The following is a 25,236-nucleotide window of genomic DNA, read 5'->3' as shown; positions in this document are numbered from 1 at the left end:
CTTTGTGTTGGTTCAAAGGTCGTCATCAACAACCACTACTTCATTGACATACTTATTGGCTCTGCTTAAGGTTGTAATCCCATGGAAATGAGGCCACAAGAGAAGTAGCACGCCAATAGCTTCACCGACCGAGAGTTTCCACCCCTAAAAGTAATCACTTTTGTGTTTGTTTTTTAAGGGGTGTGTGTGTGTGTGTGTGTGTGTGTGTGTGTGTGTGGGGTACTCTACATGTAATAATGTGTGTGTGTGTGTGTGTGTGTGAATCTTTCTTTGTGTGTGCTTTGAATCCCTTTATCTAAGCATAGGGGGGTTCTTATGTTGAGAACCATCATGATTTTTAGGCTACTCTTACTACCAAGGACCTTTTTCAAAGGCAACCTGGGAAAATTTATTTTGATTTCTTGTTTCAGGGAAACATATTTTTGATATTTGTAGAATTTATATATCCAAAAATATCTCAATATTAAATTACCACTCTCTATAAATTTTTATCTCACTAAGAAAAAACAAGGAAAAATAATATTTTCTTGTATTCAGAAATAGGGAATGATTACAGGGGATTGAAGTAAAGGCTTATTCATTATTAAGGCTGAGGAGGAATCTTACATCCTCTTCCACTTGAAAAACGCGAGATGTCCTCATCTCTCAAAGTGAGGGTAATCCTTCGCCAACTCTTCTTCTTTCTCCCAGGTGGCGTCTTCTAGAGGGGGTTGCAGTGCTCCATCATCTTTTTAATACTATTGTCCTTTAAACCATTGAGGAACCATGACCACAAATTATGTTCCATCTTCCTAGCAAATTCTTTGATTTTATTGATATACAATGTCTCCTTATTGCTTCGGTTTATATAGTAAGAAAGTCTACCTAAGAATATCTTAACCAATAGAATATTGTGAAACTCTATATGCATTCTAATCAATAGTACACAATTAATAATACAAGATGGGTAGTTTTCTACTCTTGAGTTTGAATGGTAAGCCACTGTGGGGAATTATCTTCAAGAAACCTTTAGTATGACCGAGGTGAACCTCTACTCAATCTACTTTTACACCCTAGGTGGAGTGTGAAGATTTGAGAGTACATGGTGGTGCAATTGTTAGCGAGGTGAATACTTGCGTAAACATTTTCCCACTTAAGCATTTACATAAAAGACACAAGAAAATGAAGTAAAGAAATTGTATTATATTTCTCAATAAAGTTGTATACAATGTACTCGAGTGATTACAATAAAGAGACTCAATGTATTAAGAAAGTACATCTTCCAATGACTCCTAAGACTTGATGATACATAGATTACAAATGACAAAAAGTCCCAAATGATTTTGGAATGGCTTGTTTATAGGTCCGCTTAGTGACACATGTGCAAAGCGGATTCACATTGTTACTTCCTTCTTAGCCGCCCACTCCCCATCTAGTTTTCGTATGTCTGTAGGATCCTTTGAAGGGTCGATGCAGTGCGTTGAGTATGGCTTTGACTGCTTCCCAACAATATTTGGCCATCTCTATCCACCCTTCCTCCAATCTCTAGTTGGTTCTCCATAGGGGACATGATGCAATAAGAATCTTTGCAAGCTTTCGTTAAAATGCTATAAAGGTGCCATATGAGTTGTTTTCAACCTTAGTAATAAATCCTTATAAGCCTTTTATGCATTAATCAATGCTCACAAGATATTTTTATGGGTGAACATATCTATTACATATTATCCATGGACAACTTTTTGTGACATGGTACAAGGGGAGAGGAGAGAAAAGAGAAATCATGGATTTCTAAAAAATAAGAGAAAAGAGTACCTTTTGGCCTTTCCTGTTCAACTGCTTGATAGCAACGAAATCTGGGCGTTTGACTATTCAACTATTTGAATTTAGATTATATTGTTACTCGTTGGGGCAATATTGTTCTGTCTCCTTGCGGTGGGGGTTTAAAGCCCAGATGCTCAGTGGGGTCGGAGCTCTTCTCTTCTGTTGTTGGGTGCTCTTTCTCTATTGTTAGCGCAACAAACTACTCACACTGACACCAACACCATTGTTTCACTATTCACATGTTAGCTTTCCTTATGCTTGCACCCACCGTATGCAGTGTGGGCCTTGGCTTCTTGCAAGCCTGCAGTTGTATCGCTACTTCTCAGCCATTCTCTGTGTCGAACCCTGTGTGTTGGCTGTGCTTGCCCTAACATTTTTTCCTCCTTTGTCTTGGCCCACTAGCACTGACTAATGGCAAACAAAGTTGGTAGCTTAACTGATAAATAGTCTTGCACAATCTCTTTTTTGCAGACATTATTGTTTTTGTTGCTTGCAAACTAGTGTTCGAAAAAGAGAGAGAGAGATGGCTATAGAGAGAGGGAGCCAGTTCTTTTCTGGAACCTTGGTCGCCGCAGCAACGTGCGGGTCCAATACTAGTATTATATATGCATACAATCTACCAATAAATAAATAAATAAATTTACTCAAACCTATTAATTACTTTTTTTTGGAGGTGTATATTCATGCGAACCTATTAATTAAATTTTTTTTGGAGGTGTATATTCGCTCGAACCTTAGACTTCATAAGGTTACAAACCTTACGAATTCTAAGGTTAGAAACCTTATAAAGGGTTTGTTTACAAACCTTATAAAGTGTAAGATTAAAAACTTGATATTTTTTAACATACTTCCCAAGGATAGAAAAGCAACGTAGACAAAATTTAATGTCACAACTTATACTTGCCAAGGATAGAAAAACGACAGACAAATTATGACAAGATAAATGTATATGCACAAAAGCAACGAACGTGTTGTTTATATAAAGGTTACAACCAGTAGCGAAGTAATTACATATGTGGAAATCCAAATGTAGAAATCAAGACTACACAAAACAAGCTTCTTCCTCAGTGAGGCCAACAAAGCTAAAAACTTCTAGGGAGAGTGGCACAAATTCATCTCCATCCAGGATGGTTTTTTTGAATTTATATGCCCTCTCCCATACAGAAATAGATGTGCTATAGTCATGTGATGATTGTGCTTCTTGATCATCATCAATCACTATGGGATTCCCTTGAGTGCCCGGTTCTGCATTTTCGTTGCCATGCATATTTTGTAGTCCATCACCATCCTCACTTTCATCATCTTCGTCTTCTTTGTTTGGTCTTGCATGCATGGGATTGAAATATCTGGTAGGAAGAGAATCTGCAAAGAAAATCTCTTCTATGTCTATGCAGTGGGTGAGGTGAGGAAGCTTCATAACTTTCCAAACTATTGGAGATCTTTTCTTGCTTATACCCGAACCAGTCTTTGGAATTATCCATGAGGTTGTTGGGGGTAGTATTCTAGTGCGGACCATTTTGAGGAGAGTGTTTTGTAAAGAAGCCCCCCAGCTTATTTGCTATGTAATTATCCATGTATACATATGCTCTCTCAAAAAGATTGACTGGCGACGACAAGTAGAGTTTATTCTTTAAGTCAGCCTAGCCATATAAAGCGTATAGCTGACGTCCTCTTGTTATCTCATCGCAGTAGATATATTGTGTGAGAATAACTTAAAGTGTGATTTGTGCAAGTCTTTCATACAGTAACCTACCATGTCTTCGAAGGTGTGCATTTTAATCTATCTAAGACCTTTACACATAACCAAGCCACCCTCTAGCTTGAAAAAATCCCATCCTAAATATCTTTTTATAGTTTTGCCTATACTTATGAGAGATGGGGCCATCAAACTGACAACCATTTGAAAATGCAAGTGGTTCAAGGTGCCACCTTAAATAGACCTTTTAAACACTCCATTCTGACAAATTCTTCTAGGGGTTCCCAACATGATAATTTTATATCTCCATTCCCGATAGCAACTGTCCTCACCAATACTTCGAAAAGCTTTATTTCCTTCTTTGCTGGGAATGACAGAATTTTGTGCAACTGCATTAAACTTCTGATGTAACAATAGCAGTACATTAATAGGGTTGAAGCAAAATCTGTCAAGCCAGTTGAAAGCTGTATGTGTGCCGACTACGAGATTCTAACTGCCAAGTAATGAAATATGCACCAATAACATTTCTCAAATATGCACCCACGACATTTACTACATTTTGGCATTATTAATTTATTAGAAGCAATACACATAAATGAAAAGAGTAATTTTCTTATTTAAAAAAAACTACAAAAACAGAAGTAATTTGCATGATCTTAATGTCTTCTGCAAACAACGCAAGAAGATTTTCAGCCATTATTTTCTGTATTGGCAATAAACAAAGCCAAATTAGAGGGAAAAAAGAGATTAACTTTGACACATATTTTCAACGAAAAGAAAAAGACTTTAGCGTGTAGCACTAACGAATGTTGTGGGTACATATTACATTTTTTTAAAAATAAGAAAAGGGTTTGGGCGCACATTTACTGTACCAATAAAGCATATTTTCTTCATATTAATTCTTAATATGAAGGAAACACGTAACCTTTTGAACAACGCAAAAATGCGTATACATAAATATGCTCAGACATTATACATAATACGAAAATGTATATTCAAAAATATGCTCACACATTATACACAAAATATCGTCGCTGCATACAGAGAGAAGAAAAAACATTTTAATATTATCAAGAACATACATTTATATATTATCAGAAATGGAGCTGATACAGACGAGAAGTTCAAGCTCTCTGCTTGATAGCATGCAAGTTATGAATAGTGGAAGGGCCTTTAGGAGGAGCGACAACACAATTGTGCACACAAGGAGCTTGTTGCATGGGCACGGTAGATGTCGAGGGAGACTGTGAAACTATTGCAGGTCATTGTAGATTGCAGGCAGATGGAAGACCTTTAGCATAAGGGAAAGATGAAGGGCGCCGGTCAACTTGCATGATATTGCTGATATCATGCATGGGTTTTCTTTTGGGAGGCATCACGATGAACAAGAAGGCAGCGATAAACTCACAAGAGATGAACAAGACAACACGGACTCTGATTAAATACCAGAGGAGACCATAACTTGCCATCAAATAGAAACACTCCAGAACACATGACTGTTCGAATTCCCAACCGAAGATTCAGGCTGAAAGAAGGTGGAAGCATCGTACTGAAAGAAGGTGGAAGCATCGTATTGAAACAAAGCGGAGCCAACCAACAACAAATGAAGAAGCCACCAGCACGCGAGAACCCATCCTACACCAGAAGCGAGCGAACCACAAGCAAGCCATGGCATGGAACCCACCAGCACACGAGAGCCCATCCTGCACCAGAAGCCCACCGGACCACCAACAAGCCATGGCACCATGGCCATGGCCATGGCCAAAGCGCGCATCATGCGCTTCCAGAAGCAGACCAAAGCAGCAGCAACGGTGTAAAAGATAACCCCACCAACCCCAGCATGCAATGACACGTATTAAAAAATCCTTAATGCATGTGCCCATGATTCTAGTGAAAAATAAATTAATATCCACCTCCAAAATGTTGTGACACTTCCAAACCTTCTTCATTCGTTTCCTTTTTGCTTGCCATAACCTTAATAAACATAACAAGATTTTTGCTACCAACTAATTAATTAATCACAAAAAAAAAACGTTTTGGGTGCATATTTTTCATGGGTTTTTCTTTAAAAAAAAGTAAAAGTAACCTACAACTCACGCTAGAGTCGGGTCCCGCGGTCTGACATGCTGCCCCTCTTGTGAGTTTTCCATTTCATAGGCAGCGACCTTGAGGACGCAGAAAATCCGCTGCAAATTGGCCATGGTAAGCTCGTTTCCACTCTAACCCTCGTCTCTCTCTCTCTCTCTCTCTCTCTCTCTCTCACACACACACACACACACACACACACACACATCATCATCATCATCATCAACTTCCTTTGTATCGTCTTCTTTCAGTTTAACCTGATGAAATGTTTCTGGATAGATTCTTTTTTTGGTGCCCGAGTGTTCAGTTGGGTCTGGTTTTGTCTCATATAATGTTTTCGTGCAAAGGATTTCCTTCATTTCTAGGGGCTTTGCAAAATCGGGTCCTGCCTTTCACTGAAGGTTTTCTAACCTCCGGGAATGGGGTAGACATTTGTTGTCCGTTTTAAAAACCCTTTTGCAATGGGGCAAAATTCTATTTTCATGGGAGATCGTTTTTCTTTCTGGGGCTTCTAAACCCACCCAAATTCGGATTTTTTCGGGTAGGGCAGTACTTACCAAGGGTCTGGAATATTTATTTTGAAAGATTTTCTGGGGGATTCTTTATTTCTGAGTGGTCGCAATGACACTGTTTTGCTTTTGGTTAGGACGATCCGGAGCTAGAGGCCATCAGGCAGCGTCGGATGCGTGAGCTTATGGCTCAACGTGGTGGCAGCGGTGGCGGAGGAGGAGGAGTTTCAGGGGTATGCTTAATGCTGTTAAAAAAACCTGACGCTGTCTTATTTGATTCTGCAGCTGTAAGGAGGATCATTTTTTTATATGTCTGCAGGGAAATGGGCAAAGCCGGGAACAGCAGCAGGCTCAAGAAGAGCAGAAAAGGTGACTTCCATAGAATCTAGAGGCTTCACATTGCATTTTCGTGTGTGCACATGTAGTGCATTTGGATGTGCATGCACCCTTGCCTTGCACATGTGTCCTGTAGTTGTTCACATTTTTCATTTGCGTGTGTGTACATTGCCATGCATCACACACGTGCATGTGTGCTTGTGCTTTGCTGTGCACATGTGTGTGTGGTTGTGTTGGAAGTGGTTCCCATCTTGCATATGCCCTGCCATGCATCACATGCGTGTGTGTGTGGCCATTCATATGTGTGGGCTCTACATACATGTGCACAAGTTTACTCACATCCATGTGCATGTGCTTTCACATCCACGTGCTTGTGTGCTCTTGTGTGCTATGCAAATATGTGAATGTATCACATGGATTCAACATAAGGTTTTTAAACTCCAAATTTCTGCATTTTTTAAAAATCAGAAAGGTATTTTTAAAAAATGATTCAGAACAAAAACTGAGTTTAAAGAAGCAATATTTTTTTAATATTGTCAAACGCACCAGATGTACATGTTTTAAAAAAAGTGCTTTGTATTTTGTAATTGCATGAGTGGGTGCATGTGTATGTGTTGTGGTGTGTAAAACATTATATGAGACAAAACATTCTGAAAGGTGGTAAGTTGAAATGACACAATCAACAAAGGCTGATTCAGATGTTAAGGATGGCTGATTCTTAAGTCCTTTGTTTGTAGGGAAGCTGAGGAGCGCAGACAAATGATGCTTGCACGCATTTTGTCTGCCGAGGCCAGAGAACGATGTAAGATCGCCGTGCCTTTTGTTAACTGATTATTAATCCATCTTTTGGGTCACTCCTTTTCATTTTTTGTAGCTCGTTAACAAGTGAAAAAATCACACCAGACATGCCTTAAATTTTTATCAAGGATTTTTAAAATAATACAAACAAGTTGAAGTCCTTCAATATTCAAAGACTATTACAGTAGATATGAAACATTCAAAATGTAAAGGCTTCTAAAATTTAAAGCAAGATTTGAGAGGGAAGATGAGCCTTCTAATGTATAGCGAAGCCAACAGACTACATATGATTTATATGACAGCACTGACTACAGTGAATGGGACTTGAATAGGAGACCAATGTGCGCGCGCGAGAGAGAGAGAGAGAGAGAGAGAGAGAGAGAGAGAGAGAGATTGATTTTGGGTGTTGTGCGTGATAGTATCTAGAATTGCTTTGGTGAAACCTGAGAAGGCCAGAGGGGTTGAGGATCTTCTATTAAGGAGTGCTCAGATGGGCCAGATCATGGAGAAGGTGTGAGACTTCTTTCTGTCTGACAAGAAGCTTTATGTTTAAGTTGGTTTTATCATACAATGATTCTTGAGTCTGCTTGTACGCAGGTTTCTGAAGAAAGATTGATTGCTCTTCTAGAGCAGATTAATGAACAAACACACAAGGCACCGAAAGTCACAGTAAGTTCTTGTGGGGATGTCATAGTATCCAGTCCATACTATGCATGATGTCGTAGTATCCAGTCCATACTATGCATGATGGAGTTGATGGTTTATTGTCTTGTGGATGACTACCATGAGGTTATAAGTTGCACATTCTTATAAGGTGAATTTGGGCATGTTCGTGGAATGTGTGTGTGTGTGGGGGGGGGGGGGTGTGTGTGTGTGGGAGCATATATTGATACCAAGTTCTACACCCACTATTGGGCACTGATGACGTTAGCGGGGATGTCGTAGTATCCAGTCCATACTATGCATGATGGAGTTGATGGTTTATTATCTTGTGGATATCTACCATGAGGTTATAAATTGCACATTCTTATAAGGTGAATTTGGGATTCATCTAGGTATATATATATATATATATAAGTTCTACCTAAAGATTGATTGGTCTTATCTTTGCTTTAGAGACAACATTTGGTTGCACTTTGTTGGAGGGTGACCTCTATCAACTCCTTTAGAGTCAACAATAGATCACCTCTTTAGAGACAACACTTGATTGCACTTTCTTGGAAGGTGATCTCTTTCTTGATCACTTCTTTAGAGACAACACTTGATTGCAATCTCTTGGAGGGTGACCTCTAGCTTCTATCAACTAGGATATATTTTCGAGTCCATCACCCTTTTGGGTGGCAGGCCAGCACCTGGAAGCAATATGCAGGCCAACTTTACTCTAGAGCAGGGACACATCACAAACATTTTGCCTCTCATGACATTGTTTTCAATGCAAATATGCAAATACAAATCTTTGAAGTAGATTGGTGGGTCCCCCCGAGAGAGAGAGAGAGAGAGAGAGAGAGAGAGAGAGAGAGAGGTTCTATTACCACAATGGAGGACTTCCTTTAGTTGTGTATTTGAAAAAGGGCACAAAGAAATAAACACCTTGGTGACATGACTTTTTGCTCAATTTGGTTGAGCATCCTTTGATGAAGACAAGCTTCCTTTTTGTTTTCAAAGAGTTTTTAAGCAGTATCATGAGCTTCTGTCGAAGTTTGCTGCTTGCAAGGTATTGGAAGTCCCAAGGACTGCATCTAATAATGCTCGTGCCATGAGTATCCCTTCCTTTGCCTCGTTGCTTTCAAAATAGAGCTTCTGCTACTGCAGCCAGATGGTTGCTCCTTGCTATGCATGTTGAGTTCTTTGGCCTTGGAGGGCCATTTTGCAAATATAATGCCTGAAAGATGGTGGCAACAACCTCCACGCATGACTTCTCTATTCCTCTCCCCACCTTCCATCCACACACATAGGTTTAGAGGCTGAGATGATAGTATAGGGCACGGGCTGAGAGAGGAGGATGAACGATCTCAGGCAATTAATGGATGGAAGATGGTGCAACAATGGTACTGCTATGTGCAATAGGCATGAAAGCTCCTCATTGTAACCATTCAACTCTTTAGGAGTTGGGTCCAGCATTAGGACAGATATTGGTGATGTTCACCTTTTGTATGAAGGCAGCCTAGGGTTGTAGAAAAGTACCTTTTTGTACTATATAAAATATACTGAATTTCCAGCCATATCTCTCTCTCTCTCTCTCTCTCTCTCTCTCTCTCTCTCTCTCTCTCCTATGTTTGCGTTTTGCATCAGCATGTTCTCAGTAGTGTTTAGGGCTGAAAGAAGACCCCTAGAGCTTCCACGTGTTACATTGGTATCAGAGCATCAGGCTCAGCAAAGCTAAACACTGATTCAGTCCCATATGATGGTGTACAGGTCCAAGGTACAGGAAAGTACATGGATACGAAGCCCAAGGCAAGGAACACAGAATCGGGAAGAGCTCCTAGGAGGTTTGTTGGTGGTGTTCCACAAAGCCAGAGGGGATGGCAATCCTGTGAGCCAGATAGGTTCTCGGGCAATGGTCCCAAGGGAGGATTATCCTCCAAGGGGTGATGTGAGAGTGCTAGACTCATTTCTCAAGAATGAAGACCAAGACAGTGTTTAGAGTCAGGGCAGGAATGGATTGGGGACTGGAGGGAACCAATGCATAGATTTTATTTAGTCAGAGTGGTTTTGGAGACCGGGCTGGGTTTTCAGAGAAAAGGGCTTGCCAGAGATGGAAGGATGACAGAGGGACTTCGGGAAGAGATTGGGATGATGATAGTCATCCAAGGAACAAGTTGGAAGCCCGTCATCAAGTTTAGCAGAGGGGGATGTCATGTGCAAGCATTGCCATGAACATTTTCAGAGCTAATCCAGAAGGGGCGGCCTAGAAAAACAGATTAGAGCTAGGATTTTGAGCACAAGGTGCAGATGAGAACCAGTTTGGACTTGGAGCAAGGGCATGGAAGGCACAGGATGCTGTCGGCTGCTGGAAGGGATCTGTCAGCTGAAGAGTCGGCTGTACCAAGACAAGGCGGCTGTTGGTGTTACAATTTATGTGGATGTGTGCCCAGTCGGACAGCATTTAAAAGCATTAAATGCACTGTAGACTGGCCGACCAGCAGTTGGCCAGTATGCCAAGTATTCAAGAGATTATAAATAGGTCCTCATTGTAACCATTCAACGCTGTAGGAGTTGGGTCCAGCATTAGGACAGATACTGGTGATGTTCACCTTTTGTATGAAGGCAGCCTAGGGCTGTAGAAAAGTACCTTTTTGTACTATATGAAATATACTGAATTTCCAGCCATATCTCTCTCTCTCTCTCTCTCTCTCTCTCTCTCTCTCTCTCTCTCCACTCTCCTTTATGTCTGCGTTTTGCATCAGCATGTTCTCAGTAGTGTTTAGGGCTGAAAGAAGACCCCCAGAGCTTCCGCGTGTTACAATTTACCTCCTTTCCCACCTCAATATGAGCCATGACTTAGTGCAGGGTCTTTGGGATCTGACTAGTTCTCTCAACCACTTTGAGGATGATAACATGTGAAACTGCCACTTGATCTCTCGAGAATTCCGTGCGAACAAACACACGAGAACATGATACATGGGTTGGTTGTTGGTGGCTCACCACGCAACCATTGCTCTTATGGAGCACCCTCGAGCCATGAGGTTAGGCCAACACTGTGACCATGTACTGCACCAATGCTATGGCGTCCCATACCACTGCTTTGAGGTGTCGGCTAGAACCAAGGTCAAAGCCTCGCTTAGGTCATGATTGTTGCCCTCTGAGGGATAGACACTTATGAGCCCTCAACTCACTTATATAGGCTGGGGATCCAATAGCTCACTTATTAATATTTTTCAGCTTTACACCATCGGTGTGTCCATAAATGCCCATATGTCACCTATAGCCTGCATCCTTACACTAGGGCTGCCCTAGCCATAAACACAACCTTATACATGCGAGCCATTATAACCCACGGAGCCATAACATAATGGAAAATGTACTAGACATAAAAGTTAGAGAATTGGTGTTAAGAGAGCCGGCAATCTCCCAAGGGACTGTCATCATTAGTACAATCCTTCCACTTGATCAACATCTCAAGAATACTCTTATTCAGTGAAGGATTGACTTCGACTCATGTGGAACTTACAAAGACAAATTTTCCAACCGATTAAGTTCATTGTGTGAAACCTGACTAGCTTTCGTCCCCGACGTCTTTCTCACCCTTGGTAATAATTCCAATTTATAGGCCACATTATTAATTAACTTGATGACTTTATAAGGTCCACTAAAGTGAGGAGAAAGTTTCTAAACTTTTTTGGTTTTTGTTATCTCTAAATCCTTTAGGATTCTAAGGTGCACCATTTGATCATCTTGGAATTTCTTGAGTGAATGCTTTTTATCTGCATAAAACTTTGCTCTATCCTAGGCTGAGCGAAGACTTTCCTTGTAGAGTGTGAGACCCCTACCCCCTCTATCTATACAATAATTTGGCAGCGGGGATCACACTAAGGTTAGAGTGCCTAACTTGGGGCCTCATATCACAATGTCCCAACGCTTGGCTATCCTAGCACCTCTCCTTGGTCTGATTATAACAATCTTTATGTGAGGAAATGTGTACGATTCTACCAAGTGTTTTTCCTTCATAATTCTCACAAGTAAGTCACATCGAGCGGTTGCCTGAGGCTCAACAAGATGTGTCCTGTTTCCTCGATTATGAAGGCAATTTCTCCATCCTTTTCCATATCTTCTAATCTAATCTACTCTCCCCAAGCTAACTCGTTTTAAATTACAATTTGCTTTTGTTTTGGAAAGTACCTAGAAGCTCGGGTCCACCCTGTCATCCACTCTCCAGTGTTTGATCCGTTTCTACTTAGACCAGTTGGATGAGATTGCTTGACAGCTGTTGGAATATCTCAAGATGGGACAGTTTCGACATAGTAAATCCCCTTGGGGAGCTTCAGTGCTTTTGAAGCATAAAAATGACGGAACGTGGAAGATGTCAAATGTGTGTCAACTTCCTAGATTAGACTTTTGATAGACAGGCTCTAGGGAGCCAAGTATTTTATGAAGATTGATCTTCGTACAGGTTATCATCAAATCAAGATAGCCAAGGAAGATGTCTTTAAGAGAGGTTTTCGAACTAGATATGGTCATTAGGAGTTTCTCGTATTACCTTTTGGGCTCACAAGCTCTAAGTGTGAATCCTTTTGTAAAGAAATCGCATACCTAGGTCATCGGATTTTCAGAGATGGGATGAGCATAGACCTTGACTGGATCCAGAAGGTTCAGATTGGCCGGTATCTCAGACTATCAGACAGGTTTGTTCGTTTTTGGGATTCATTGTCTTTTGTAAGAAGTCAATGAGAATATTCTGACGCGATCTTTCCCCTTTCTAACCCCCTCAAAGGATGTGGAGGAAATTCCAACGCTCCTATTACCTCGAACGAGAGGCTTGATGAGGCTTTTAATAGGATCAAGTTTATGGTGAGAGATGCACCAGTTTTAGCCATACTGGAGCTTGGTAAACCATTCGTGGTTTGAGACTGATGCCCATGATTTTGTGATAGGGGCTGCCTTATTCTAGGAGGGCCAACCTATGGCTTTTAAAAACAAGAAGCTTGATGATACCCAAATCAGATGGCATACTTAGGCGAAAGAGTTATATGCAGTTGAAAATTTGGAGACATTACTTGTATGGATCCAAATTTGTTGTTTTGACCAACCATGAGTCTGATCAAGTATTTTTGTGAGAGACCTGAGTAGAGGGAGAAGAAGGTGCGGTGGGCAAAGTTGATGTAGGATTTTGACATGGAGATTCTGCATCAGAAGGATAGCTTAAATAGGTTGAGATGCATTGAGTTGAATTGGGGAGGTGAATCTTTTGAGTTTCACGGAGATTCATGGTGACCTTTATGATTCCCTGAGAGGGCTATGTGAGCACTAAGACCAATACATACTTTGGTCGGTTTTGGCAACAGGTCCAGAGAGGGAGCTCCATTATTACCTCTATGCAGCACCTAGTAGCCGCCTTATAGCTGCGTTTCTCTCTGCTATGACCAGTCCATATCAGCTGCCCACATGTGCTGTGGTTCCAGCCCTGTTATCAGCTATTTGATCAGCGTTTTTCTTCCATGAAGTGTCCCATGCTGTAACCAGCACATTCAGCGTTTTTCATCACGAGGGATCACTATCATGCTACACAACGATGACATGAACCTGCAGCATAACAGTCGATTCAGAGGGGTCTTCTACAAGAGATCTGAAGCCTAGAGGCACACAAGAGCAGGATACCCATGAAGAAGAGGTGCAAAGAGCTTCATCTCCTTCATCAACATGCGCAGTGCCTTTCAGATGGTTCTCTGGTAAGAGATTCAATGGATCAATCTTTCTTTCAGTATTTTGCTTCCTTCAAGGAGGCGGCAAGGGATGCACCAATAGGTGCTTCAATATATGATGCTGAGACCACCACGCCATCCACCTTTGCTATGCTCTCTCTCTTTCCCCGCCCCCTCCCCCCTCCCCCCTCTCCCCCCCTCCCCCCAGCACTCAGACAGTCGCCTGCTGTGCCGCATGGAACCTGCACATGATCGTCTTTCTACCATGCCTGGCTGCAAGCACTACGGCCCTTGATAGCTACCACATACACCATCTGAAAAAGCACAGACACAACCTGCAGCGCTGACATAACAGAGAGAACACTAGGGTTTCCTTCGTTCAAACAGGGGTTCTCGGGACAATTTCACCCGCACGCATGCGCACAAATCTCCCCTTTCTCCCCCTTCTCTCAGAATCCACAAAGAATCCTATTCTTCTAGCAAAACCTTAAAAAGCCCTTACCTCTTGCAGATTCAAAATGCAAATATGGTGACTGAAAGATACACAAAGGACACGCAAACCTTGCTTTTTTCCGCCTCTGTGATTAGGTTAGCTCTGGTACCCCAACTGTGAGTGACTCCTCCCAAGGATCACCTAATACACATGCATAAACAAGATTAGAGAAGCCAAGTAAAAGGGGTGCAGGCAAGCTCACCACCCAACTGTAGGTTCACGTACACAAACCTCCCCCGAGCTAGGGGCTAAGAAGGTTCCACTCCCATGGGTCCATGCGAGTCAGCCCTAGCGTCCCATACCACTAGTGCCTGTCCACAGGGACCCTTGGCAAGAGTCAAGACTACCTGTGATCTGAGTAAGCCTCTTCTCCATGTCCAGACCATGATAAATCAATTATAACCCAAGACTCACTTATATAGTGCTTATTGCTGTTATAAATAATAGTCCTGCCATAAATAGGCAATAACCTTGGATTTATTAAATTTAAACCTTAGCCACTTCAATCCACCTGCTTTTCCTAACCCAAGGCTCCCCTAACTCTATTGGATTAATTCCTAATCCCAAGGCTTAGTCTTAGGTACGTAACGGTTTGTGGGGCAATGAAAGCTCTCACACACACAAAAAGCAAAACAATTGAGAGGGAGAAGTACTTGCACGTATATTTACACAATAATGATAAGTGACAAGTACAAGTGATAATAATAAAACCTAGTCTAGGTGTCCTTTCACACCAAATGTCTCAGGGGAAAAACTCGTAGGACAAAAGTGTCCCTGGAGTTAGTGCGTGTTCACATGCAGCACTACATATAAGCATATGCCTTTAAATCCCCCTTTGTAGTGGTAAGGTAAAAGCAGAAAGCTTCAAACTTCTCTCGAGGCAATGCCTTGGTAAACAGATCTGCAGTATTGTCATGTGTAGAGCAATAGGTTAATGCGGTCTCTCCTGCATGAAGCCTCTCCTTGACATAGTGATAATGAATCTCTGTGCGCTTGGTACGTGCATGGAAAATTGGATTTCGTTCCACGGCTATAACACTTTGGCTGGTTGTGAGTATGGTAGTGGGTGTATGTTGATACTCATGAAGATATGCAAGTAGCCTTCTCAGCCATACACAATCTACCGTAGTAGTGAAGGCTACCCTGTACTTAGCCTCACAGGTAGATGTGGCAACATTGGGTTGTTTTGCCAAGAAAAAAACAGTTCTCGGTGGTTGATTGCTAGGTGTCATAGTCTCCAGCCCGGTTTGAATCACTATAAGTATTGGAGATAACAAAAAATAATCCATGTCTACAACCATTTGGAAATAAAGGGCTAAGGTCGAATGGTCTAAGGCTATAAAAGCCTTCCAGTAAAAGTATGCCAGTAACAGTGAAATATGCTAGGAGCCAGGAGCATTCAATGCAGCCACCTTTGTTGACTTTCAGGCCTAGAATCAAGGGCTAGATTGTAGGAGAAGAATATGGAGGTTAGAACCATGGAGAGATTTGTGGAGAGCATCATTGACTTTGTTAAGCTACTAAGCATGATTAGCATTCTCTAATCCATCTTGTACTTAGTCTATTTAAGAGGTACACATCTAATGGAAACACAACTTTCACTCTCCCATCATGGTGTTGTTGGGGTAAAGGCATTATGCCCACCCTTATAGTGTGTACAAGCCCATAAGTTATAGTACATAGTACACTTAGTACTTTTAATGTACTAAGTGCACTATGTGTACTAGTGCAATATACATGTGTGATAGGGGAGTCACACACTCATCTTGATGAGTTGACTTATCCCCACAACTCTCTCTCTCTCTCTCTCTCTCTCCCTTGTTTCTCTGTGTATGTCTCCCACATGAACTCTAACCCTAATTAACTCTCCCATTCAACTGGTATCAGAGCAGATTTGAGTCCTACGAGGCGAAGCGCAAATACACGAGCGTTGGGCGTAGGTTGGCTGCTGGGCGTGAGCGAGTACTCGTAGCGAACCACTAGGCGAAGGCGTAAAACCACGCCTACAAGCGAGCCGTCGAAGCGCAGGCATGTTATATTCGACAAGGTTGGCAGCGTCTACCGCGAGCATTTCCATGGAAGCGGCTACTACGATGGGCGCTACTGGACCATGTGGAAGCTGCCCATGTTCGGCTGCACCGACGCTGCTGCCGTGCTGAGAGAGATCAACGAGTGCAAGAAGGCGTACCCCTCCGCCTTCATCCGCGTTCTTGGCTTCGACGCCAAGAGGCATGTGCAGGTCAGCGGCTTCCTTGTCCAGAAGCCATCTTAAGCACTCCTGAAGAGCCCTCCATCTGCACAGTTTTTTCTGCAGCAGCACCTCATCAAAGCAAATTCGACCTCCCCTTTTCCTGTAATCAGAAAATTATCTGAGGTACTTGTTTTAATTTTTTGGAATTTGCATGTCCAATTTGCAATTGAGCAGGTACAATCCCGCTTCTCTTACTGCTGAAGAGTGGGAAGATATGGATGAGCTGGCAAGATCTACTATCATGTTGTCTGTGTCGGACTCTTTACTTTTCAGCATTCGTGAAGAGAAGACAGCTTGGGGAATGTGGCAGAGATTGCAGGACTTGTATGCCCAGCAAAGTGCCTCAAGCAAAGTGTATTGGTTGAAGAAACTCATAGGTCTTCAGATGAAGGAAGGGGCGTCTATGACAGCCCATTTAAACGAGTTTAATGGTATTGTCAGCCAAGTTATAAATCAAAAGTTGGCAATGGACGATGAGTTCAAAGCCACCTTTCTCTTATGCACTTTGCCAGAGAGTTGGGACACATTCAGGACAGCCACTAGCAATTTGAATGCTATGCTGTCATATGCAGATGTTGAGGGTGCTCTGCTTCAAGAAGAGATGAACAGGAAGAACAATTCTGTTGGAAAGTCCAATGCAATGAATGCATGTGGGAGATCCCAGCAAAGGGAAAAAAGCCAAGAACGGGGAAGGAGCAAGCCCCGCTCCAAAAAGGACTTGGAATGCCATTATTGTGGCAAGAAGGAACACATCAAAAAGCAATGCTACAAATGAAAAAATGATCAAAAGGAAAAGGGAAAAGGCAAAGACAAAGACAAAGCTGAAGCCAAAGATGTAAAGCCAAAGGGCAAAAGTGGAGTCAAGATTGAAGAAATCAATGTGTCACATGCAGGTGACAGTGAGGATGAGGTCCTATTTACGTCTTCACTTGATGCCCATTCACTTCTTACAGGTGGTCATGGTATGCACTCATGGATCATTGATTCAGGTGCCTCCTTTCATGTCACAGGTTGCAGAGACTTGTTTGTCAGGTATACTGCTGGCAATGAAGGAGTAGTTTATTTGGGTGATAACCATGCATGCAAGATTCTTGGCAGAGGTGATGTGAGGCTTGTGTTTTCAGATGGCTCACAGCTTATGCTCCATGATGTCAGGCATGTGCCTGAGATCAAGAAGAACCTGCTTTCTACTGGACAGCTTGATGATGCTGATTATGTTACCACATTTGGTCGTGGAAAGTGGAAGATTAGTAAGGGCTCACTGGTTGTTGCCAGAGGCTCTAAGGTGGACACTCTTTACTTCATGCATGCAGGTGTTTGTCACCATGCTAATGTAAATGCAACCGAGCTGCCGGAAATTTCTATGTGGCATAGCCGGTTGGGACACATGAGTGTCAAGGGAATGGAGCAATTGTCTCGTTTGGGTTACTTGCCTTCTCTAAAGTTTTCAAGTTTTCAGTTTTGTGAGCATTGTATATATGGTAGGCAACTACAGTGCCCCCACAAGAAAGCTCTTGGACAGAAAGATGCTCAGTTAGAGCTTGTGCATACAGATGTATGTGAGATGCCTCAGCTTTCTTTGGGAGGGGCAAAATATTTTGTGTCTTTTATTGATGATGCCACACGTAAGGTGTGGGTCTATCCTCTTCGTTTGAAGAGTGATACATTCTCAGTGTTTCAGAAGTTTGTTGCTCTTGTTGAGAATCAAACTGGCAAAACACTGAAGGCTTTGCGTTCCGACAATGGTGGAGAGTATATGTCCAAACAGTTTCAGGACTTTTGTGATGCTAAAGGCATCAAGAGGGAGCTCTCTACTCCTTATGATCCTCCACAAAACGGGACAGCAGAGAGGATGAACAGGACCATTCAGGAGAAGGTCCGTTCTATGTTGTCACATGCTGTGTTACCTCATGGTTTTTGGGCTGAAGCTGTTATGACAGCCCTACATCTTATAAACAGGTCACCTAACACGAGGCTTGGTGGGAAAGTGCCAGAGGAAGTATGGACAGGGAAGCCTCCGTCATACAAGCACTTGAGAGTGTTTGGTTGCGTTGCGTACGTGTACATACGCAGGGAAATGCGCACCAAACTTGATCCTAAGTCTCACAAATGCATATTCCTAGGATATGGTGACAGAGGTGAAATGGGGTATAGACTTTGGGATCCCGTGAATAGAAAGATTATACGCAGCAATGATGTCATTTTTGATGAAACATGCATGTATAAGGAGCTTGCAAGGCAACAGGAGCCTAGCAGAGTCATCTTTGATGATGATGGACATCATGGACAACAACCAAGGGCTGTAAATCAGCCATTACAGCAGCAAAACCAGCCCTTAAATGGTGCTGAAAATGGTCCAAATGGACAGCCAGAGATGGCAGAAGATATCCCTATGGATATCCCACAGTTAGAGGAGATACCGGGCATGATTTTTCAGCCTTATGGCATGGAACAGGAGCCACCAATAGGTGATATGCAGGCTGGACAGCAACTTGCAAATGATGGTCATTGGATACGGAGGTCCACAAGACCCTCCAGAGCCCCTGACAGGTTTGTTCCAGGGGTTGACTACTTGATGCTCACTGACTGTGGGGAGCCCTCATGTTATAAGGAGGCTTAACAGAGGGCAGACAAGGCTCTTTGGGAGCGTGCCATGAAGTCAGAGATGGATTCTCTGCACAAAAATGGAACATGGAAGTTGGTGCATTTGCCTACAGGCAAGAAGGTTTTGCCATGCAAATGGGTTTAGAGGCTCAAAGTTGCACCTGATGCAAAGCCAAGATACAAAGCCAGGTTAGTGGCTAAGGGCTTCAAGCAGGAATATGGTGTGGACTTTGATGAGATCTTCTCTCCAGTGGTCAAAATGACCACACTTAGAGCTGTATTAGCTTTGGTTGCTCATGATGATCTGGACTTGATTCAGATGGATGTGAAGACTGCTTTTCTTCATGGTGATCTCCATGAGGAGATATATATGCAACAGCCAGAGGTTATGCAGTAAGTGGAAAGGAGAAGCTTGTATGCAAGCTGAAAAAGAGTCTTTATGGGCTCAAACAGGCACCAAGAGAATGGTATCATAAATTTGATACATTCATGAAATCCCAGAACTTCAGGAGAAGTGACATAGATCACTGCTTATACACCAAGAAAGCTTTGGATGGCAGTCTATTGATCCTCATCTTGTATGTTGATGATATGTTGATTGCCGGGAAATCTCGTAAGGAGATGGATGCCTTGAAGCAGAGGTTGCATCAAACCTTTGATATGAAGGATTTAGGTGATGCAAATCACATTTTGGGTATGCGGATACTTCGGGACAGAAATCAGCATGTGTTGTATTTGTCTCAGAAGGAATACATTGGCAAAGTTTTGCAGAGGTTCAATATGGACGGGGGGAAGAAGACTAGTACTCCTTTGCCTCCATATGTGAAACTCAGTGCTATGGACAGCCCACAGTCAGATAGTGGCAGGGCTGATATGGCCAAGATTCCGTATGCCAAGACTAGTACTCCTTTGCCTCCATATGTGAAACTCAGTGCTATGGACAGTCCACAGTCAGATAGTGGCAGGGCTGATATGGCCAAGATTCCGTATGCTTCAGCTTGTGGCAGTCTCATGTATGCCATGGTTGCTACTAGGCCGGACATTGCATTTGCAGTGGGAGTGGTTTCTAGATACATGGCCAACCCTGGCAAGAAGCATTGGGAAGCAGTGAAAGGTGTCATGAGATACCTGAAGGGCACACAGGATATGTGGATATGTTTTGGCAAACAGGATGCATTAGTGCATGGTTACACGGATTCGGATTATGCCGGTCATCCAGATAACCGGAAGTCTACTACCGGTTATGTGTTTACATTCACAGGAGGTGCTGTGTCATGGATATCAAGGATGCAGAAGTGCACTGCCTTATCTACTACAGAGGCCGAGTATATTGCAGCCACAGAGGCTTGCAAGGAGGCATTATGGCTATCTCGGTTAGTGGTTGATTTGGGTTATACAGGGGATATTCCATTGTTGCATTGTGACAGTCAGAGTGCCATCCAGTTGGCAAAGAACCCTGTCTTTCATGCAAAGACGAAGCATGTGGATGTGAAGTATCACTTCATCAGAGGTGTGATAGAGAACAAGCAAATTCAGCTTGTTAAGATTCATACGGATGACAACCCAGCTGATCTGTTGACAAAGAGTTTGCCTCCGGAGCGGTTTGCTCATTGCAGACACTTGATGGGCATTGGATGAGGCCAGTTTCAGCCTTGATATGGCCTTGTATATTATCATGTACATGCTGATTTTTCTTTTCCTCTACTTAAGGGCACTTTGCCTTTAAGTGGGAGGTTGTTGGGGTAAAGGCATTATGCCCACCCTTATAGTGTGTACAAGCCCATAAGTTATAGTACATAGTACACTTAGTACTTTTAATGTACTAAGTGCACACTGTGTACTAGTGCAATATACATGTGTGATAGGGGAGTCATGATGGGAGAAGGAACAGAATTAGGGTTAGGTTAAATCATGTGTGGGAGACATACACAGAGAAGCAAGGGAGAGAGAGAGAGAGAGAGTTGTGGGGATAAGTCAACTCATGAGGCATGAGTGTGTGACTCCCCTATCACACATGTATATTGCACTAGTACACATAGTGCACTTAGTACATTAAAAGTACTAAGTGTACTATGTACTATAACTTATGGGCTTGTACACACTATAAGGGTGGGCATAACGCCTTTACCCCAACAACCTCCCACTTAAAGGCAAAGTGCCCTTAAGTAAAGGAAAAGAAAAAAAATCAGCATGTACATGATAATATACAAGGCCATATCAAGGCTGAAAATGGCCTCATCCAATGCCCATCAAGTGTCTGCAATGAGCAAACCGCTCCGTAGGCAAACTCTTCGTCAACAGATCAGCCGGGTTGTCATCCGTATGAATCTTAACAAGCTGAATTTGCTTGTTCTCTATCACCTCTCTGATGAAGTGATACTTCACATCCACATGCTTCGTCTTTGCATGAAAGACAGGGTTCTTTGCCAACTGGATGGCACTCTGACTGTCACAATGCAACAATGGAATATCCCCTGTATAGCCCAAATCAACCACTAACCGAGATAGCCATAATGCCTCCTTGCAAGCCTCTGTGGCTGCAATATACTCGGCCTCTGTAGTAGATAAGGCAGTGCACTTCTGCATCCTGGATATCCATGACACAGCACCTCCTGTGAATGTAAACACATAACCGGTAGTAGACTTCCGGTTATCTGGATGACCGGCATAATCCGAATCCGTGTAACCATGCACTAATGCATCCTGTTTGCCAAAGCAAATGCACATATCCTGTGTGCCCTTCAGGTATCTCATGACACCTTTCACTGCTTCCCAATGCTTCTTGCCAGGGTTGGCCATGTATCTAGAAACCACTCCCACTGCAAATGCAATGTCCGGCCTAGTAGCAACCATGGCATACATGAGACTGCCACAAGCTGAAGCATACGAAATCTTGGCCATATCAGCCCTGTCTCTATCCGACTGTGGGCTGTCCATAGCACTGAGTTTCACATATGGAGGCAAAGGAGTACTAGTGTTCTTCCCCCCGTCCATATTGAACCTCTGCAAGACTTTGCCAATGTATTCCTTCTGAGACAAATACAACACATGCTGATTTCTGTCCCGAAGTATCCGCATACCCAAGATGTGATTTGCATCACCCAAATCCTTCATATCAAAGGTTTGATGCAGCCTCTGCTTCAAGGCATTCATCTCTTTACGAGATTTCCCGGCAATCAACATATCATCAACATACAAAATGAGAATCAAGAGACTGCCATCCAAAGCTTTCTTGGTGTACAAGCAGTGATCTATGTCACTTCTCCTGAATTTCTGAGATTTCATGAATGTATCAAATTTATGATACCATTCTCTTGGTGCCTGTTTGAGCCCATAAAGACTCTTTTTCAGCTTGCATACAAGCTTCTCCTTTCCACTCACTGCATAACCCTCTGGCTGCTGCATATATATCTCCTCATGGAGATCACCGTGAAGAAAAGCAGTCTTCACATCCATCTGAATCAAGTCCAGATCATCATGCGCAACCAAAGCCAACACAGCTCTAAGTGTGGTCATTTTGACCACTGGAGAGAAGATCTCCTCAAAGTCCACACCATATTCCTGCTTAAAGCCCTTAGCCACTAACCTGGCTTTGTATCTTGGCTTTGCATCTGGTGCAACTTTGAGCCTGTATACCCACTTGCATGGCAAAACCTTCTTGCCTGCAGGCAAAGGCACCAACATCCAAGTTCCATTTTTATGCAGAGAATCCATCTCTGACTTCATGGCACGCTCCCATAGAGCTTTGTCTGCCCTCTGTAAAGCCTCCTTATAACATGAGGGCTCCCCACAGTCAGTGAGCATCAAGTAGTCAACCCCTGGAACAAACCTGTCAGGGGCTCTGGAGGGTCTAGTGGACCTCCGTACCCAATGACCATCATTTGCAGGTTGCTGTCCAGCCTGCATATCACCCATTGGTGGCTCCTGTTCCATGCCATAAGGCTGAAAAATCATGCCCGGTATTTCCTCCAACTGTGGTATATCCATAGGGATATCTTCTGCCATATCTGGCTGTCCATTTGGACCATTTTCAGCACCATTTAAGGGCTGGTTTTCCTGCTGTAATGGCTGATTTACAGCCCTTTGTTGTTGTCCATGATGTCCATCATCATCAAAGATGACTCTGCCAGGCTCATGTTGCCTTGCAGGCTCCTTATACATGCATGTTTCATCAAAAATGACATCATTGCTGCGTATGATCTTTTTATTTACGGGATCCCAAAGTCTATACCCCATTTCACCTCTGTCACCATATCCTAGGAATATGCATTTATGAGACTTAGGATCAAGTTTGGTGCGCATTTCCCTGCGTATGTGCACGTACGCAACGCAACCAAACACTCTCAAGTGCTTGTATGACGGAGGCTTCCCTGTCCATACTTCCTCTGGCACTTTTCCACCAAGCCTCGTGTTAGGTGACCTGTTTATAAGGTGAACGGCTGTCATAACAGCTTCAGCCCAAAAACCATGAGGTAATGCAGCATGTGACAACATAGAACGGACCTTCTCCTGTATGGTCCTGTTCATCCTCTCTGCTGTCCCGTTTTGTGGAGGATCATAAGGAGTAGAGAGCTCCCTCTTGATGCCTTTAGCATCACAAAAGTCCTGAAATTGTTTGGACATGTACTCTCCACCATTGTCGGAACGCAAAGCTTTCAGTGTTTTGCCAGTTTGATTCTCAACAAGAGCAACATTCTTCTCAAACACTGAGAATGTATCACTCTTCAAACGAAGAGGATAAACCCACACCTTGCGTGTGGCATCATCTATAAAAGACACAAAATATTTTTCCCCTCCCAAAGAAAGCTGAGGCATCTCACATACATCTGTATGCACAAGCTCTAACTGAGCATCTTTCTGTCCAAGAGCTTTCTTGTGGGGGCACTGTAGTTGCCTACCATATATACAATGCTCACAAAACTGAAAACTTGAAAACTTTAGAGAAGGCAAGTAACCCAAACGAGACAATTGCTCCATTCCCTTGACACTCATGTGTCCCAACCGGCTATGCCACATAGAAATTTCCGGCAGCTCGGTTGCATTTACATTAGCATGGTGACAAACACCTGCATGCATAAAGTAAAGAGTGTCCACCTTAGAGCCTCTGGCAACAACCAGTCAGCCCTTACTAATTTTCCACTTTCCACTACCAAATGTGGTAACATAATCAGCATCATCAAGCTGTCCAGTAGAAAGCAAATTCTTCTTGATCTCAGGCACATGCCTGACATCATGGAGCATAAGCTGTGAGGCATCTGAAAATACAAGCCTCACATCACCTCTGCCAAGAATCTTGCATGCATGGTTATCACCCAAATAAACCACTCCTTCATTGCCAGCAGTATACCTGACAAACAAGTCTCTGCAACCTGTGACATGAAAGGAGGCACCTGAATCAATGATCCATGAGTGCATACCATGACCACCTGTAAGAAGTGAATGGGCATCAAGTGAAGACGTAAAGAGGACCTCATCCTCACTGCCACCTGCATGTGACACATTGATTTCTTCGATCTTGACTCCACTTTTGCCCTTTGGCTTTACATCTTTGGCTTCATCCTTCTCTTTGTCTTTGCCTTTTCCCTTTTCCTTTTGATCATTTTTCCATTTGTAGCATTGCTTTTTGATGTGTCCCTTCTTGCCACAATAATGGCATTCCAAATCCTTTTTGGAGCGAGACTTGCTCCTTCCCCTTTCTTGGCTTTTCCCCCTTTGCTGGGATCTCCCACGTGCATTCATTGCATTGGACTTTCCAACAGAGTTGTTCTTCCTGTTCATCTCTTCTTGAAGAAGAGCACCCTCAACATCTGCATATGACAGCATAGCATTCGAATTGCTAGTGGCTGTCCTAAATGTGTCCCAACTCTCTGGCAAAGTGCATAACAAAAAAGTGGCTTTGAACTCATCGTCCATTGCCAACTTTTGATTGATGACCTGGCTGACAATACCATTAAACTCATTTAGATGGGCTGTCATAGACGCCCCTTCCTTCATCTGAAGACCTATGAGTTTCTTCAACCAATACACTTTGCTTGAGGCACTTTGCTGGGCATACAAGTCCTGCAATCTCTGCCACATTCCCCAAGCTGTCTTCTCTTCACGAATGCTGAAAAGTAATGAGTCTGACACAGACAACATGATAGTAGATCTTGCCAGCTCATCCATATCTTCCCACTCTTCAGCAGTAAGAGAAGCGGGCATCACACCCCTTTCTTTGATAGGCTTGTGCTGCTTTTTTTGGAGCAACACATTGTAGCACTGGGTTTGCCAAATATCATAATTATGCGAGCCTTCAAGCTTCTTGA

At 42.9% G+C, this 25,236-nt stretch overlaps 1 protein-coding gene across 2 annotated transcripts in view; it reads left to right on the top strand.

Annotated features, from left to right (window-relative positions):
- Positions 1-5,563: 5,563 nt before the first annotated feature.
- LOC147607380 (double-stranded DNA-binding family protein) overlaps positions 5,564-25,236 on the top strand; it is a 43,693-nt gene continuing 24,020 nt past the window's right edge. For both annotated transcript variants that reach the window (XM_086790695.1, XM_086790694.1), the window contains exons 1-6: positions 5,564-5,698; positions 6,228-6,323; positions 6,410-6,459; positions 7,164-7,228; positions 7,644-7,735; positions 7,822-7,893. In XM_086790695.1, coding sequence (XP_086646821.1) covers positions 5,696-5,698; positions 6,228-6,323; positions 6,410-6,459; positions 7,164-7,228; positions 7,644-7,735; positions 7,822-7,893 — 378 coding nt within the window. In that variant the 5' untranslated portion in view covers positions 5,564-5,695. The remainder of the gene's footprint in view (positions 5,699-6,227; positions 6,324-6,409; positions 6,460-7,163; positions 7,229-7,643; positions 7,736-7,821; positions 7,894-25,236) is intronic.

Source organism: Cibotium barometz, chromosome 55, assembly GCF_041138505.1.
Source record: "Cibotium barometz isolate CiBa-2024 chromosome 55, ASM4113850v1, whole genome shotgun sequence".
NCBI classification, from domain to species: domain Eukaryota; kingdom Viridiplantae; phylum Streptophyta; class Polypodiopsida; order Cyatheales; family Cibotiaceae; genus Cibotium; species Cibotium barometz.
Note: the sequence above shows the minus strand (reverse complement) of the source record. Positions and strands in the feature narration are given on the sequence as shown.